The sequence below is a fragment of the Haemorhous mexicanus genome, chromosome 3 (assembly GCF_027477595.1).
Source record: "Haemorhous mexicanus isolate bHaeMex1 chromosome 3, bHaeMex1.pri, whole genome shotgun sequence".
In the NCBI taxonomy this organism is placed as follows: Eukaryota; Metazoa; Chordata; class Aves; order Passeriformes; family Fringillidae; genus Haemorhous; species Haemorhous mexicanus.
The window spans coordinates 89,392,519-89,409,312 of NC_082343.1; the positions used below are offsets into that span (position 1 = coordinate 89,392,519).

The window sequence follows — 16,794 nt, forward strand, 5'->3', positions numbered from 1 at the left end:
CAGAGCAATTCAGAACATAGCTGAGAAATTAGAGACAGCATAAAAAAAGGCTGAGAATCAATCATGATTTTGCACTACTCCCATAAAACTACCACCATAAATGAGAAGAAAAATACATACATATATCTGGACTTGGGGAGTGTTAACTGACTCATAGAAACACAGGAAAACTTTATGTCTTTAATAAAAGGGCTCAAACATACACATATATATGTCAAATTTACAATAAAATGTAATTGTATGAATAATGCCCGAGTCAAACAAATATACTTAGAACTATTGAAATTGCTAATTTCAGTAAGGTTCTATGGAAATCCTATAAAATTTATCACATATTTCTTCTTACAGATTAGCATATTTTGCATTACAATGCTGTTTCTTTTTTCTAATTCTTCATGCATGATTGATGAAATTGTATTAACAAGACTTATGTATCTACTTTAAATAAATGCCCAGAAACACATGGAATTCTAATCCCATCTCTTTCTGAATTCTCTGCTATTGCTACAAGTGAGAAGTTTTGGTAAATGTTAATGCGGTTAGGATTACAGTGTGAAATTTTCTGTTAACTCACATCAAACAGATCCAGAGCTCTACTTTATTTCTTAGATGCACTTTCTGAGCTATGAAATTTCAATTTCAAACTCGTAAAATAATTTTTGCATCTTAAAAAGCAGTGCTATTGTTTTGCCTATTTTGCAGTTTGGCATATGCTCATCTATCTAATAGGTTGCTACAGCTGTTGGGTATTTATGAGTTTTGCCATTCATACTGCCTTGAAGTTTCCCTCATTCCATACTATAATGGCTATATCTGTCAGTTGAGCACTTAAAAATATATTTTTCCCTCCAAATACCAATCCCTTCATTCTCTTCTGTATTTTCTCCTGTCCCCATGTTGATCATGCTTCTGAGCTGTGTAGGGTTTCCTACTCATCAGGGTTGCACAAACACTTTTAGACACAGAGTCACTGACATATTTTTGACTTTTGCAGGTGCCAGTAGCACAGACAAACAAACAAACAAACACCCTCAAGAATTTCTACTGCATGCTCTTGCATACTTGTATAGATTACCTACAGATGACTCTCCCTGGACCAACCAGCTGCTGCAGTGAAGCAGTCTCAGTTTTTTGTTACTTTCACACTCCCTGTGCTAACAATAGATGCATGGAACAGGTCTGTGTATGGGGAGAACATCCTGACCCCCAACAACACTACTGATGGTCTAGTTTATACTGAAATAAGAATATATGATAGACTTCATACAGCTTACTCCACTGATGTATGATTTCTATGGAAATACACAGGAATGGAAAAGCTGCACAGGGCAGTAGAGCTTTGTATGATGCCATCATTTACCACCTGTCTCTGTATGCAATTGCACTGGGGCAGAAGGTCAATGATCCAGGCTCAGTTGTCTAGTCTGAGCAAAACCTGGTTCCTTTTAATATTCCCTTCCTCCCTGCCCAAAATTCATACTGAGGACTTAGTTCTAACAGTGTGTCATCATTTTCACTTCTCTTCCCTCCCTGCCCCCCAGCATAATTCATTTATCTTTTAGATAAAAATAAATAATTTTCACATTAGGAAAAAATAAAAATTACTGGAAGCAGGGGATAAATTTATGACATTATGCCTTCATCCCAAATGAATGGAACATTTTAAAACTTTAACAGGACTCCTAATTGAAACACTTAGATCATATTTTGGCTATAACAGCATGAATGGTTCTGACATAGTAAGTTCTCATCAAGTGACACACGAACTGTGATATTATCTGACCTAATATTTATTCACAGCAAGATATGACATCTTCCTTTCATGATTATATATAGTAAGAATCACAGCCACACAGAAGTCACACAAATAAAACCACTCTGAAAACTGAATTTTCCCTTAGCCACCATCACTCATGTAATTAATCTTTTAGCTCTTGCCAAGAGAAACACACAATGATTTACAGTGGCCAAGAGAGAAACCTTCCTGCTGGGCCGTGCATTCCCACTCTGCTGTAATCTGTCTTCTAACTTGGAAACCCATTCACACTCACTCTTGTCTACATCACTTACTAACATCCCTCTGAAGACTGTGTCTGCTTTCCTAAAATTTAAATCTTTTCTTTTTAAAAGTGTAAAGGCGACCATCAGTAAATGTACCAACACAGAGACATCTTGCTGTGCTGGAATCACTGAACTGAAACATATGCAAAGCATTTTGTAATCAAAGAAATGCAATTCTTTGACATTCATTTTATGAAATTGGATCACTTCAGGTACAGAAGGAGTGAGTTCAGTCAGCCTGAAAGCAGAGTGCTCTGGCAGCCAAGAGGGATAAAACTGTTCTGAGGGGCATCAGGCACAGACAGCATTGTCAGCCGGCCAAGGGAGGGGATTGTCCCACTCTGCTCTACACTGGGGCGGCCTCACCTTGCATATTGTGTGCAGTTTTGGGCACCACAACATAAGAAAGATATAAAGTTCCTAGAGACGGCCCAAAGGAGAAAGAAGGGCTACAAGGAGAAAGAAGGGCCTTGCAGGGAAGAGCAGCTGAGGGCACTGGGTCTGTTCAGCCTAGAGGAAACTGAGGAGAAACCTCACTGCAGGTACAACTTCCTCATGAGGGGAAGACGATGGGCAGGCACTGATCTCTTCTCTACGGTGGCCAGTGACAAGATAAAAGGGAATAACCTGAAGCTGTGCCAGGGGAGGTTTAGTTTGGGTATCAGGAAAAGATTCTTAACCCAGAGGGTGGTTGAGCACTGAAACAGGCTCCACAGGGAAGTGATCGCAGCACCAGCCCAATAAAGTTCAAGAAGCATTTGGACAGTGCTCTCAGGCATGTTGCGTGACTCCTGGGGATGGTCCTGTGCAGGGCAGGGAGCTGGACTTGATGATCCCTTCCTGCTTGTGGGTCCCTTCCAACTCAGCATATTCTCTCATTCTTGCTATCATACTACTGACCTCTGAGTATGATTCTTATGAAAGCTAAGTGACCACAACTGCAACTTAAGACAATGAACACATCAAAAAAAAAATAGATGTAACATATCCAGGTACTTCTATCAGAAGAGATGTACTAATTTTTCTATCACTGACATAAAAATTCTCAAAAAGACTGTTCTATGGTATTAGAGCACACACTAAATAGACATCCTCTGTTTTTTTCTTGTCCTATCTTCAGACGTATCTGATTCCTATTCCCATGATCCCTTCAAGCCCTGTAAGAATCTGTCCAAAGCAAGACATACTCCAGTGCATCTACTACAGTAAAATTGCAGGTTACTAATAATATTTTAATAATATATTAACTCTTCCAACACAGAGTTTGTATATTCAAGAACTAAAGGACATAAATGGACCTGATTACCTCCTGTAAGATACAAACTGCAGCAAAGAGTCACTGATCTTGGGGAAAAACTCATTTCTTCCCAGGAAATAGAGATACAGGATATTATAATTCATAATCCAAAAACCAAGTAGTCTAAAACACAGCAACTTAATTTTGACACCTAAAGAGTAGAATTTATTTTGATCATATGGGTCTCTGTTATATCCTTCAATGTTTGTAAGCTCTAATAGAAATCCTGCTGCTACAGTGTTGGAAATTAAGGGAGGGAAAAGACCATGTATAAACTATTTACACTATGAATGACAGTTCTTTTGAAGTTTATTTAGGATTACGTGGGTAATATGAACAGTATAGATGTGGCTCATAACACTGAGTCTGGGAGAAGACCTATTCATGTTGTGAAATACAGCCTGGGAATATGGAAGCTTTTCTCTTTTTTTTTTCTTTTTTTCATTTTTGCCACACTCTTTTGCACCATTTTGAATTGTTTTTGCCCAAATAGAGTGTTCAGAATGGAAGGGCTTTTCATATCAGCTCATGAGTGAAACCACTAGAATTCACAGAATTCAGATAGGATTTATTACTTTTATGAAGCAAACAAGACATGCCCTGGAGAGATTTGGGGACACTTTTCTTCTTTGTACATGCTTGGGGCCTGGATTGCAAGGAAATTAAGAACAATTTCTACCATCCATACAGCAGTATCTAGCCAGAATACAATACTCTAAAAGCATTGATAATTTTTGCAACCTTTTACTGAAAAATGCTTTTCCTTAAAATAACAAGGGAATTCCCTGACTGGAACAAGTCTATACTATTTATACATGGAATAAACAAGATAATATCCTTGTTAGCATTTGGGAGGAAACAAGATGCTTATAACCTGCTTATTTTCTTACATTTACAGAATTCCCTGCACAAGTCATACAGAAAATGCAGAGGCACTATGAAGAAAGGGACTTTTAGACTTATTAGTGGGAGTATTCACATTGCAAACTAGTGAAAAACATGCAGCATTTCTTTTGGCTGTTTTTCTTTACATGTACTCACACTCAAGGCAGCTGGTCCTGGAGGTCCTGCATCTCCCTGGTTAAAACAGGAGAGGAAGTAAATCAACAATCTCTTTAGTTATGCATATTCAACCTCTAGACTTTTTAGAGAGCATGCAGCACTGCAGAAGTGATTTCAGTACAATCATCAAACATGTTGATTATGAAAATATGTGAGTAAAGTGATATTCTTCTCCAGTAATGGCAGAGATATACACAGTTCACCACAGGTTAAAGGGAAAAAAAAGTGCCAGGCCTCTGCATAAATGAATCACAGCTTAAAAAAAGCAATCCTTCAAAACACATTTCCATATGTCAAGTTACAAGCTGCAGCTTACATGCACAAGGTGGCTGCTGAAGCCAGTGTGACAGCTCACATATGTAAAGAAATCTGACTGTGTGAATATTCACAGAATTAGGTCACTGAGGTACAAATCACATCTGAGACCTTCAGGTTTAGTTCATGGGAGCAAATCAGTGCACCCAGAGAGCAATTCAGAACACTAAAATTAGGGTCCTGCTCAGAACTCCTTTTAAAATTTGTTGTGATAAAGGGTACTTGTCTTTTGCATTTACAGTTAGCCTATACTCATATTCTTTAATCCTTAAGTTGCACAAATGGCAGCAGTGGGTGTTTGCCACACAAAGTTATGGCAACGTTCAAAACTGGAGAATATCATGCATACTCACATATACATACAACTTAACAGATTTAAAAAGGTACCTTTTCTCCTTTTGGACCAGCCACACCAGGACTACCAGGGTCACCTTTGAGTCCCTGGGAAAAAAGAGAATTGCATATTTGTTGTCATCTGTGAAAAACTATGGGAAAAGTCCTGTAGCACTGTGAAGTAGTATGCACTAAACAAATAGGCCTTAAAATTCTATCATGCAATTAGTGCTATCTTGAAATTCTTTATTTTCATTATTTTGTGAACAGACACACATCTGTCAGAGCCCACATGTGTCTTCAACACATAATTAAACATACACAGCCAATCTACTTTATTGTGCTCCATTATGGTAAGTAGTGAGAAGAAATGCAAAATTCTTTGGCAGTCTTGCATGGCCAAAAAAGATAAAATAGAATATCAGAGAGAGTGCTAGTACATTCACTTGAACTCTGATAAAATTGGGAAAGAGGCAGAGGTGGGCAGAGAACTGCAGATTTTATGTTTCAAGTAGTGCTGAACTGATGAGCTCCAACAAGGTACAGCTCAGAGCTGCTGCACGACTTCCAACACTCTCATTTTCACCAGTGTTCACAAAGGCAATCAGAGAAATAATCGATGTCCTTAATACCTCCTTCTTTAGTTCTGCCTTCAACAGGACAAGCAATTAGTACTGCCTAGCCTTACACTTAGCATACACAGCCATCCCACACTCCCAGGATCAGAGCAGTTTAGGTTGGAAGGGACTTCTCAAGATTATCTGGTTCAGCCTCCCCAGCAGCAAACAAGGACATTGCCAACTGGATCAGGTTGCTCAGAGCCCTATCCAACCCATTCATTAATGCTTCCAGGGATGGGACAGCTACAGCCTCTCTGGGAAACCTTTCCAGTTTTCACCATTTTCACTGTGAAGTGTTTCCTCTTACAACTGGTATGAATCTACCCTCTACAATATCTCCTATACAACTCTTCCAGTAAGAAGTTCTCACCAGAAGCACCCCAAAATCCCCACAAAATATCTTTAGTACCCAGCACACAATCTTTGTTGTCTTCTCCTTGCTGCAAAACAAATGGAAAAGGGAGGGATTTAAAAATATGCCCAGCAAATTCAAGCCATTCTACAGCAATAAATGAACTTAATTATCATGCGGGACCAACCTACCAGCAATTAATTTTTATTTAAGCCGAGAGATTTGTCTTGTGCCTTCCCTCTGACCACTGCTTTAGTGGCATGTGAGTATTGAAAGTCAGAGACACCTCTACAAGTTCAAAGATTTTACTTAAAAATGAAATGGCAACAATGGAGGCAATACAAGACCCAATCATAATGAGATGCTCCACAAGTAGACCACCATCTTTCTTATTCTGGAGGTTAAATAGGTCAAGGGTAAAAAAAAATCATTTTCATCTGAATTAGGGTTTACAAACTGAAGTTCTTCCCAGCTCCCTTTTTGTCCTTGCAAACTCTCTTCCTCAGTTTGCAATTATTAGGAAGATAGAGACAACTGGCACGAAAATGGTAACTAACATCTGTGCCTTGGTGGGTACAGAAACATGAAATCAATGAGTGTTCTAAATACTGCGTATTTGTGCAACTTCGCTTCCTGCTAAAATTACATTAATTCACCATCTGGAAGGAACATCATTTAGAACTATATGAGCATTTAAGTACCCACTTTGGATTAAATTTGTGGTTGTTGTAAATACCCCTGATTTAGCTTTGATTTGTTCTTTATTAAGCTTGCCAAATATGTAATAGTTAAATCAGAAGTAGTTTTGCTGTTTGAACTTAAAAAATGTAATAGGCAGATGGATTCAAAAACCAAGCCAAAAAATTGCTTTCTTTTTACAATCTGCATATTTATGACATAGCTTTAATATTGTCTCCATTTGCTACATTTTACTTTCAACCTCCTTCTGAAAGAATGCATAAAACACAACCAATCCATATTCCTAAAACAGTTTTAGGGATTTTTCAGGTATGCAAACTGTATGGATTTGGTTTAAAATCAATACTAGCAAATCAGCTGTGGAACAACAGTTATGAGTTTAGGAATTAGCTCCTATGCTGTATGTTTACAGAAGATAAAAGATTAGGCTAAAAAAAATCTGCAACTCACAGATGGTAGCATATATCTGTGTGTCTCTACTGAATAGAAAATGCAACTGCAGATGAAAGATGCTGAGCCTGAGCCATGCACTTTCAAACTATGAACCTTATTTTTTCCTAATTGCTGTGTTTAAAGCTTTTAGTAGTGTTTCTGCAAGAGCACCTCAGAGAGGTGTGCAGAGATACTGCAGAGATATGACCTTAAATAAATACAATTGACCTCAAATAAAAAGGACAAGGGGAAACTACATGTTTTATAGGAAACCTTACAGTGTTTGAAGGAGGATTTTAAAGGACCCAATGTTATAGGCCCATTATAAGTATTTCTGGTTTGCCTACACATTATTTATGCATTTAAAAATATTATAGACTTAGTCAGTTCTAGACATAGTGAATGCTTGCAAAAAACACATCTGAGAATGCATCATGACTATTCTTCCCTACAGTCACCCTTTTGAAGCTGCTGAGAGGTTTAGTTGCTGGCTCACTGTCTCTGAAATGCCATAAGAAGAAAGAACTCCTGTGCCAAGTCAAATCTGTAGCCCCTTTTAGCACAGAACAGTAGGGTGTCCTGTCTCTGTCAGAGACCAGAACAGGATGCTTCAGTAAAATGAATGTGGTTATCTAAACAGATACAATTTGGATGATTTTAGATCAAGCCTTAAGTTAGAAAAGCTCATTTTCTGCAATGTTTTAGGAGAAAAAGGTTAGCTTTAAAAACAAACAAATTTCTATGGATCTAAGGGATCTGTAACCAGATTTGCCAGAAATTCAGGAACAGATTAAAATTTACTCTTATAACAGAGAGTAAATTAATTGGGTATTCTATCCCATTCTAATTCTAGCTTTTTTAGGACCAATATAATAATATACATTTATGAGTTCATGAACAGTCTTCAGCTGAAGCATTTTCTCCTCTGAAAAGACTACAGCTTGGTCTTTTTACAGGTCATGATAAATATACATTATGGCTCCTCTGTGGAAACCAAAACGTAAAGTAAGCATTAGAATATGTATATACAAGGCCAATTCAAAGCTAACAAGATAATCCATTATTACAGATCAGATCTGTTATCTCTGCTGAGGAACAGAGCTTGGGAATACTCTAACCACTAAGAGCAGTCCTACATTTCCTTCACAGAGCAGCCTTAAAATCTAAGTTAACAGCATCAAAGTCAGCTGTACAATGCCAACCTGGATATGCTGGGATAACTTTTCTAATTTAGCAAAGTGTTTTCATAGCTCCAAACAATAAACTTTTTTCCAATTTATGTCTCAGGTACTTTAAAATACTGACACTGCTCTTTTCTCATTAATGGAATTCCAAAACTTCAAACTGGTATATTACTAGAATTCACTGGACCCTAAATTAAATTTACTATCTCCTAATACTTTGGTTCCTAACAGAATTCTCAGACTCTAGATATAAACAAAAATCATCACCAACTACAATTTTTTGAACAATAGGATTATTCTCTTCCTAGTCAGGTATTTCCTTGCAATGCTAATACTAAGAGAGCTCAAGATTAGCCAAACAGGCCCTGAGGGTGTGAAAGTAAATAACTATTGCTATTACAACAAGATGCAGGATCCCTTTAAAAATGATCATACTTCTGATTACCTTTTCCCACAAGCATCAAAATAAAAAGGTCTATTATGTTTTCCATCTTTCCATTGAAAACCTGGGATTCTTTTATTGCTTACTGAACTTAAGAGGTTCATCCTTTGCATCAGGTATGTAAAGAAATTTTACATAGGAAAGTTTTAGAAAAGTCACTTATGGTATTACCACCCCCAGCAAGAGAAATAAAAATAACAAGTTACACATTGGTTTAATACATATAAAAGATTTTAATTTCAGATTTGTTTAACTTTTTTTCCCTACTTAGAAGAAACTATTCATCTACCAGCTATGCATGACACATGCTGACAGATATGATAAAACTTGCTGGTTTGACTTACTTTTGCTGAAGGATTTAATTTATGTCAGAAAATAGTAATTGGCAGTATCCCATGGCATTCATTCCTACCTGCACCAGTGATCAAGAAAACAACATGACTCAAAAAGAGTCTAAAAGTTTCGGTGATAGAGATCTTCTTTTCACTTCAGATCAACAGGCAGACATATGGATATAACAGAGAACATAGTCCACAGAAAGTTTCATGGATATTTATATTGCAAATTTGTCCTTATTCCACACAGGCTATGAGTGTTTTTATAATTTTTTTCAGTCAGTGTCTCTATGAAGCTTCATTTGTTACAGTGGACAGCATTATTACAGAATCACAGAATCATTAAGGTTGGAAAAGACTTCCAAGATCATCAAGTCCAACCTTTCACAGACAACCACCTTGTCAGCTAGACCAGACAACTCAAACCTCCTCAGTTACAAAAGCAGACAGGTCACACACCCAACTGTAAGACAAAATATTCACAAGAATGGTGAATGGAAGCAACATCTTAAAAAAATTACAGGATTTTAGTGGCAGCAATGTGTCACCTGGGTTTAATCTCAAGTGGCAAAAAGAGTCTTAAGGGATGAAAGAAATACTATTCAATTGAACTGGCTGTTCAACCTAGAAAAGCAAATTCCTGCTTATAGACATGGACATGTACTCCAGGAGGACTATAGTAGTAATACATGAAGTTATTTATAACTACTCCTTAGGAAACTAAAAACAATGGCAACCACAGTAGTAGTATTTATAGCAAGTATTCATGTTGTCAGATGGATTTTGAATAATGTCCCAGGCTGGGACACGGCATTGTAGAACTTGGCTCAGATTACTGGAGAGATAAAGTGGGAGATGTGCAGAACATTTAGATATATTCACAGTTCCCGCCTCGAAACCTGGTTCTCAATGAGATTAACTGAGCCAGTTAGCATGAGTGAGAAAAGAGGAAATTAAAACTTTCTAGGTATATCATCACTACAGCCTAGTCTCCAAACCAGGTCTGGCTTCCCCTCTGTCATGCTACTTCTTTCTAGCAAAAACTTTTTGTACAGCTAAGAAAACACAAGTTAGCAACAGCAAGTAAAAGTTTTCTGTGACACCAACTTTTCTGATTTTGATTAAAATACATTCAAATATGTTTCTACCATTTGTTCAACAAAAAATGTTCAGTCATGATCTCCAAGTTCTTGTGAGGATGGAAACCCTCACTCCCCTAGGCAGAGACAACACTTGCCAGAAGGCAGTGCCACTAGCTTTAAGTGTTTTCAGGCTGTTTTTATACAGCACTGCAGATTACACCAATGCAAGCAGAATAACTTGATTATTGCAGAAATATCAGATGTTACATTTCTGCTTGCAGAGCAAGTTAGAGAGACATTGATAGAAACTATGAGTCAATGATACACAGTTCTGTAAATTTAAGGACTGATATCTGCATGCAGAATGATAATTGAGTTCAAAGCATCTTATGTAAGCATTGCTAAAAGGGAATTATGTGTGGTTTCAAACAATACAATGTAATACTGCCATATGCAGTTTTACTTCAGTTTTAATGTTTTAATGACAGTTCCCATTATGAGAATCTACCATTTACTGACACATTGTAACAGTTCAGTAAACATAAAGAAATATAAATGTTGAGTATTTTTCACTTTCATAGTCCCACTATGTTAAATATGCCCCTATGTTAAATAATCAGATACTTGGTATACCTTACTCTTCCTAAAAGGCTGATGGAACAAGATCTCATGTAGTAAAGAAGATCATGTAAGACCAACACAGAAATGTCACCAGAGGCATGGAAAGAAACACAGATGTGTTTTTTCCATGCTGTCAGCATATATGTATGTATGAGAGAAGCATACAGTTCACCTTTACAGACAGACAGGCTACAAGAGAATATCTCTACAAATACCTAAATGTAGTTTCAGTTTAGTACACAGTGCATGTTCTCACATGAAGGACATCCACTTAATAATAGCCTGATTTACCCAGCATTAAATTATAATTACCTAAAACAGGAAAAATATTTTTATAGTTACAGTGTGCATGGAAAGCCAGGTGATGTAAAAAGGGTCATAATTTTGTAGCCTGTGTTGCTGCATTTTCAGTAGCCCCAGCTAGACTGCCATAGTATTTTTATGTTTAATGCTGACCCTTGTATTCCTTTGGAAAAGGTGCTTAAAAAAGTATTAGTGAATGTTTTTTCCAAGTCCTGTATCTGGATTCTAGTCCTAATGTCAGACATTCCCCATGTGAGAGATGCTCTCTGTCTTCAATAGCAATGCTTTGCACCTGGAGAGCCAAGATTATCCAGTATTAAAACCTAAAGCCAGGCTAACCCCCATCAAGGTCAAGAGGGGGAAGGACAGGAAGAGGGTATAAAGCAAACTTTATCAACAGGAATACCCAATTTCTAAATCCATCACTCTACTTACATAAAGTCTGAGTTGCATTTCTTCCACCCACCCAGAAGTTTGTAACTTGACTGTTTCATTATTGTTCCATTTACCTCTGCTCCAGGAAGGCCTTCTGCTCCTGGTTCTCCTTTATCTCCTTTTTCACCCTAAAAGAATTAATATTTATTTTATTATTTTTATTCATGGCAAATACTAACCCACAATGCTTTTAACAGCAAAAATATTTTACCATTCTGGTCTGTTCTTCATTGTACATTTCTGGATGCACAAGCAAAACTATTTCATACATTCCAATGGAAATTCTTTCCAAATAAATGTCCCTGAAAAAATGTCTAACACTCTGACAGGTACAGTTCTCTGTACTTCACAGTGTCATTGAACACCCATAAAGACTCATCACAGAAGAACATTCATGTTTCTTGTTGTTTTTCAAGAAGATGGTGGCAAAACAGAAATTTACACCAGGGAACAGTTTAGTTTTTGAATATCATAATTTTAATATTGCTTTTTTTTTTCATTCTGAGATTCAGTTTTCTTATCAGATGCTTAAAGTAAGTGTTTATTTACAAAGTCCTCAGTATTATAATTTGTCTTTGACCTATCTGGTATATGGTTCACTATTTGCATTTGAAAAATGGAAAAATATTTTGTTCTGAAAATTTTCTTGCAAGTATGAATGTGAACAACATTATTATTCAAAAGAAAAAAATTAGTAGGAAGGTTCCTTCAGAATTGACTATACCTGGTTCCTGAGTTTGCTCATGAAACACTGACTACCAAACACAATAATCTTTGTAGAGTACATGAAAGAATTCAGTTCCACATTAACTCTAACAACCATGCTATTCTAGTTAAGACATATTTTATCAAAGCGAATAAAATACACCTGCTAAAGAAGCATAATTTAAGAGAAAATACCTTCCAGATGCAACAAGCTTCAAGAGCTCGATAATTGAATCCCTGTCCCTCAAATGAAGTTCGTCAAATCAAAATAAGTAACCGTAAAGTAACATAACTCTGATAGAAGTGCAAGGACTGACTTAATTAGAGTCCAAGCTCTTCACAAAAACCAAAGAAAACAAAGAGCTCTTCACTGAATTTCCATTATCTCCAGGGGACTACGTTTGTCTGAGCAGAACCTATTCATTATATCAGCATCATCTTGATAATTCTGTTAGGTAAATGGCATTGAGCTGAGATCATTCAGCTAACTGCGTTTGTGACACAGCCCTGATTCAGAGCTATTTCTCCTGTGGCAATGACAGAGGGCGTTTCATCTAATAATCAGTTTTGCAAAATGAGTGCATGAGCTTTGCTGAACAACTGAAGCCTACTAACAAATTAGCAGCAGCAAACTGTGAATTTAATAATCCCACTCCCAAGATGGCTTTGCTGGTTCATTTTTTCCATTTTAATATATCTTGTTGATATGAAACTTAATGCTACACGTTAGCTTGAATCATACAGTTAAGGTTTTCCCTCAAGTATTTCCTCTCTTACTGGTCAAAAAAACCCCTTCACCAGATAAATCTGTGCATTTACTGCAAAGTTCAAATGACACCAAGCAGTTATAGGAATTTTATTATTTTAGTAAGTTTAAACTATAGAGTCCTCTTTGTTCTATGGATTAAGACACTGGTTGAGAAAGTAATTTTCTTTCACTGTCAGTTTAAAAAAAAACCAGTTGAAATCCCAGGTGCACTGTTCTTTTTAAATAGCTCACTTAAACTTTTAGAACTGCAAAAGTGACATTTTACTTTTCATCACTGTGACATACTGAACATTTAATACTGCTTTCAGGGTATTTCAACTAGAATCAGTTACACTGCTGCAATCTTGCAACAGTTATAAAGGTACACTCATATTTTTGACATAATATCTCCTTATCTGAATATATTTCTGGACGATTTACAAATTTATGGAGCAGGTTTTTTTTTTATTCTATGGCTTGTACATCTGCTTTCACATTTTAAGAAAAATAATGCAAATATGTACAGATTTGCTTCAGAAGTAGTAGCATCCTGTAAATGCCTTGATGCATAGGTGGAAACCTAAGGTGAAAGCATCTTGTCATAATTTTTTATGTAACATCTACATTGCCATAAAAAGCTAAAATATGCCTGTCCTCTCAGCCTCAGTTATCTTTTGCCTGGCTGTGAGCTGAGCAGTACGTGTTGGTGAATGTGCCTTTTCCTCTCCAGCAGGCAGACGGTGACTTCAAAATGCCACCAGGCAGCTCTAGACACACAAGTGTGGCTGGTGAGTGCAGGGAAGAAAGAAATCCCCCATTCCCTACCATTTACACAATATTTGGATTTAAGATGTTTCTCAGTTTCTGTGACAAAATGATAAAAAGCGCCCCTGTTAATGAGCCTTGGACCTCTGCAGAGCCCCTGGCTTTCTGCCAGGTATGCAACTTTACATGAACATACTGATTTTTTAATGGAGTACTTGATTTGTACTTGCCAAGCCTATCATATGGAATGTCCATGTTCTCTGTGAAACCAGAATGCAAACCAAACAGAGGTCCAATTTTTACAATTTATTCTCACCAGATCCGAGCCAAGTCATATTAATTTCTGTCTTTATGAAGCACACTATACTGCATAATTAACAGCCAAACAGTCAAATCGAGCCAATTTGCAGAGTTGCTGAAGCCATTCTGCTGTGTAGAGGAGGCTGTTAATAATCAACATTGTGGCTTTGTGGCAATGTACCTTACAGAGTAAAAAGAGAGAAAAATGTCTTAATGTCACTTTATGTGAAGAGCTCCTGCCTGCTTATACTGCATTCAGATGAGATAACTCAAGACTATTTATTGCAAAAACAGGATGACAAAACTCTGAAAGCATCAATCCTTTTTTATTAGTTAACTAAAACTAACCCGATGTAACACTGAATTATTTGTATTTCTTTGGGAGAATTCTGCATTCCATTACCCCAATGGAACAAGCTGGTGGGATTGCTCCAGAACAACTGCTGGGAGGGATTCAGTCTGCTGTGTGTAATAGTGGATGCACTGAATTCAGTGATAGCATCCTTTAATTAGGGCCAGAGGTACATCCACAGCCTCTGCAAAATGAGAGTACCAGCCTCCAACTCACTTGTCCACTTTAAGATTGCCTCATTTTCCTTGCACACTATTTCCCCCGTGTTAGAATGGCAAAGTAATATATTCGGAAATAAAATACATCAAGACCTAAAACTTGAACTAAAAAGATAAAGATTTTTTTGCAACACTGCCCTGTTAATAATACAAATAAGAAATTCCTGGTATCAGGTTTTGGAAGAATTTTAAAGTGCCATTGTTAATCAACACTTGCTGAATTACTCTCCAAAGTATACAAGCTATATAATATCACTAAATCAGTGTGGACTAATTTTTAGCCTCTGGAAAGCCATGATTTTACCTACATATCTTTAAGACAGTTATGACTTGTCATTTTTTAATACTTTTTTCCCTGTTATGCTACAGTTCTCAGTAAAATGTTCTACATGAATTTTATTTTCTTGTGACCACCTCTCCATAGCTCCTTTTAAACTGATCTCAGCTCATAATAATGCTTGTTGATTTTTCTTGAGTATGTTATGAACAAAAAAACTACATCTCCAGCCATAAAAACCCAACCTTTGTTTCTTTCTGATTTTCTGATAGATGTCTGAAGAACTGAGGTTATGAAGAGCTCCACCCCAATAATATTCTTACTGCCTGACCTGTAAATCTTCCACAGAACATGGGATAGTATGCTTTAGGAAAGTGGCAATACAAAGGGTGAAGCACCTCAGGAGTGCTGGGAGACTGTACCATTTAAAAGGAGTGGAAAGCAAGGCAAACTAATGATTTTGACTCAGTTCAGACTGGGAGGAACTATGCAAGGAAACATAAGAGTGACACATGAAGCTCATTTCCAAACAGACTGTAGCCCTGTAGCACATGGGAGTATTTCCTAAGCAGGATCAGAAGGGAACAGCATAATACATTGCAGAAATACACTTCTATTATTGAAAACAAAAATCAACAGAGATGATCAGGAAGGATGTCACCTTGAAGCCTGTGTCTTCCCAAGCCCATATATTTAGGATACTCAGACAAAGCAATAAATCTAGTGATCCCAAAGCTTTATAGAGATCAGACAGCTCAGTAGACACACTTATCAAGAAACAGACCAAATATCTGCTGATTCCAAACTGTGCCTTTGCTGTCTTGTGAAAGTGTCCCAAAAAAGTGTTGTGCCTGAACATACTGGACACCATGTCAGCAGAAAGATCTTTCCATCCTGCTTTTTTACATAGACTGAGCAATACTGCAAATATTCACAATGGCTAATTGCTGCTTGGTGTCACGCATCACATTCCTAAGCAAGCTCTAAGCATTTCTAACAGAGAGGCTACATAAAGGCAAATTACCACCTCAACTAAAGGCAAAACCTTAGGGACAGAACAATCTCAATCCAGACTGGCCCAAGGCTCCAAAGCTGCACCAATGAACTGCCTCATTCTTTCAGGAGGAATAAGGCAGCCATTCATTTTTATTCTTTGTAGAAAAACGTTAAAATGCAAAATTATTTGGATCAATTGGAAAAGCAAGCAAAACAAACAATCAACCCAAAAAACCCCAACTCAAACCCCAAGTCCAGTAGAAGCTTCAGTGTAGTGCTCTCCAATGGAGACGTCCAACGCACAGAGAACAAGAATAACCCCTGAAGCACTACTGCAGAAAAGTATCTGGATATTGTCGTGGATCACATAGCACACGGAAATCTGTAACACAAAGATATTTCTAAAAGGCTAAATTCCATTCTCCATTTGTCAAATGCAAGGTGAAAAACCCCCAGCTATTCTGCTTACTTGCCACTGATGAGAAAAGTGAAAAATAACACCTAGTTCAGGGCATCATGTTTTTCTGCTCCTCTCCAAGTTAGAATGACAGAAAGTGTGAAAAATGGTTAGGAGGCAAGAATGAACATAGGACATGCTGATGGATCTCAAATATGGGAAAAAATGTTGTAAGTGGGACATCATGGTTTCCATACTGATAATACAAATAATAGATTTCATTTGTAGCCAGATAGGGTGTGGAGGGTGGAATTTGTGTTAAAAAGGCAGAGAAGTACTGTAATGATCTAAGATTAGAATGAATTTGCCTTAACTGTAGATTTTGCTTGAGAATGCTCTAAGCAGGCTTGATGATTCTCCATTGTGTGTGTGTCTTCCTGTGGGTGAGGCAGATACAGCCCTG

General features: G+C 37.2%; 1 protein-coding gene across 5 annotated transcripts in view; it reads right to left on the bottom strand.

Moving 5' to 3' along the window:
- COL19A1 (collagen type XIX alpha 1 chain) overlaps window positions 1-16,794 on the bottom strand; it is a 178,284-nt gene that overhangs the window by 84,829 nt on the left and 76,661 nt on the right. For all 5 annotated transcript variants that reach the window (XM_059842653.1, XM_059842654.1, XM_059842655.1 and 2 more), the window contains 3 exons: window positions 11,648-11,701; window positions 5,123-5,176; window positions 4,400-4,435 (listed from right to left, as the gene is read on the bottom strand). In XM_059842653.1, the coding sequence (XP_059698636.1) occupies window positions 4,400-4,435; window positions 5,123-5,176; window positions 11,648-11,701 (144 nt within the window). The remainder of the gene's footprint in view (window positions 1-4,399; window positions 4,436-5,122; window positions 5,177-11,647; window positions 11,702-16,794) is intronic.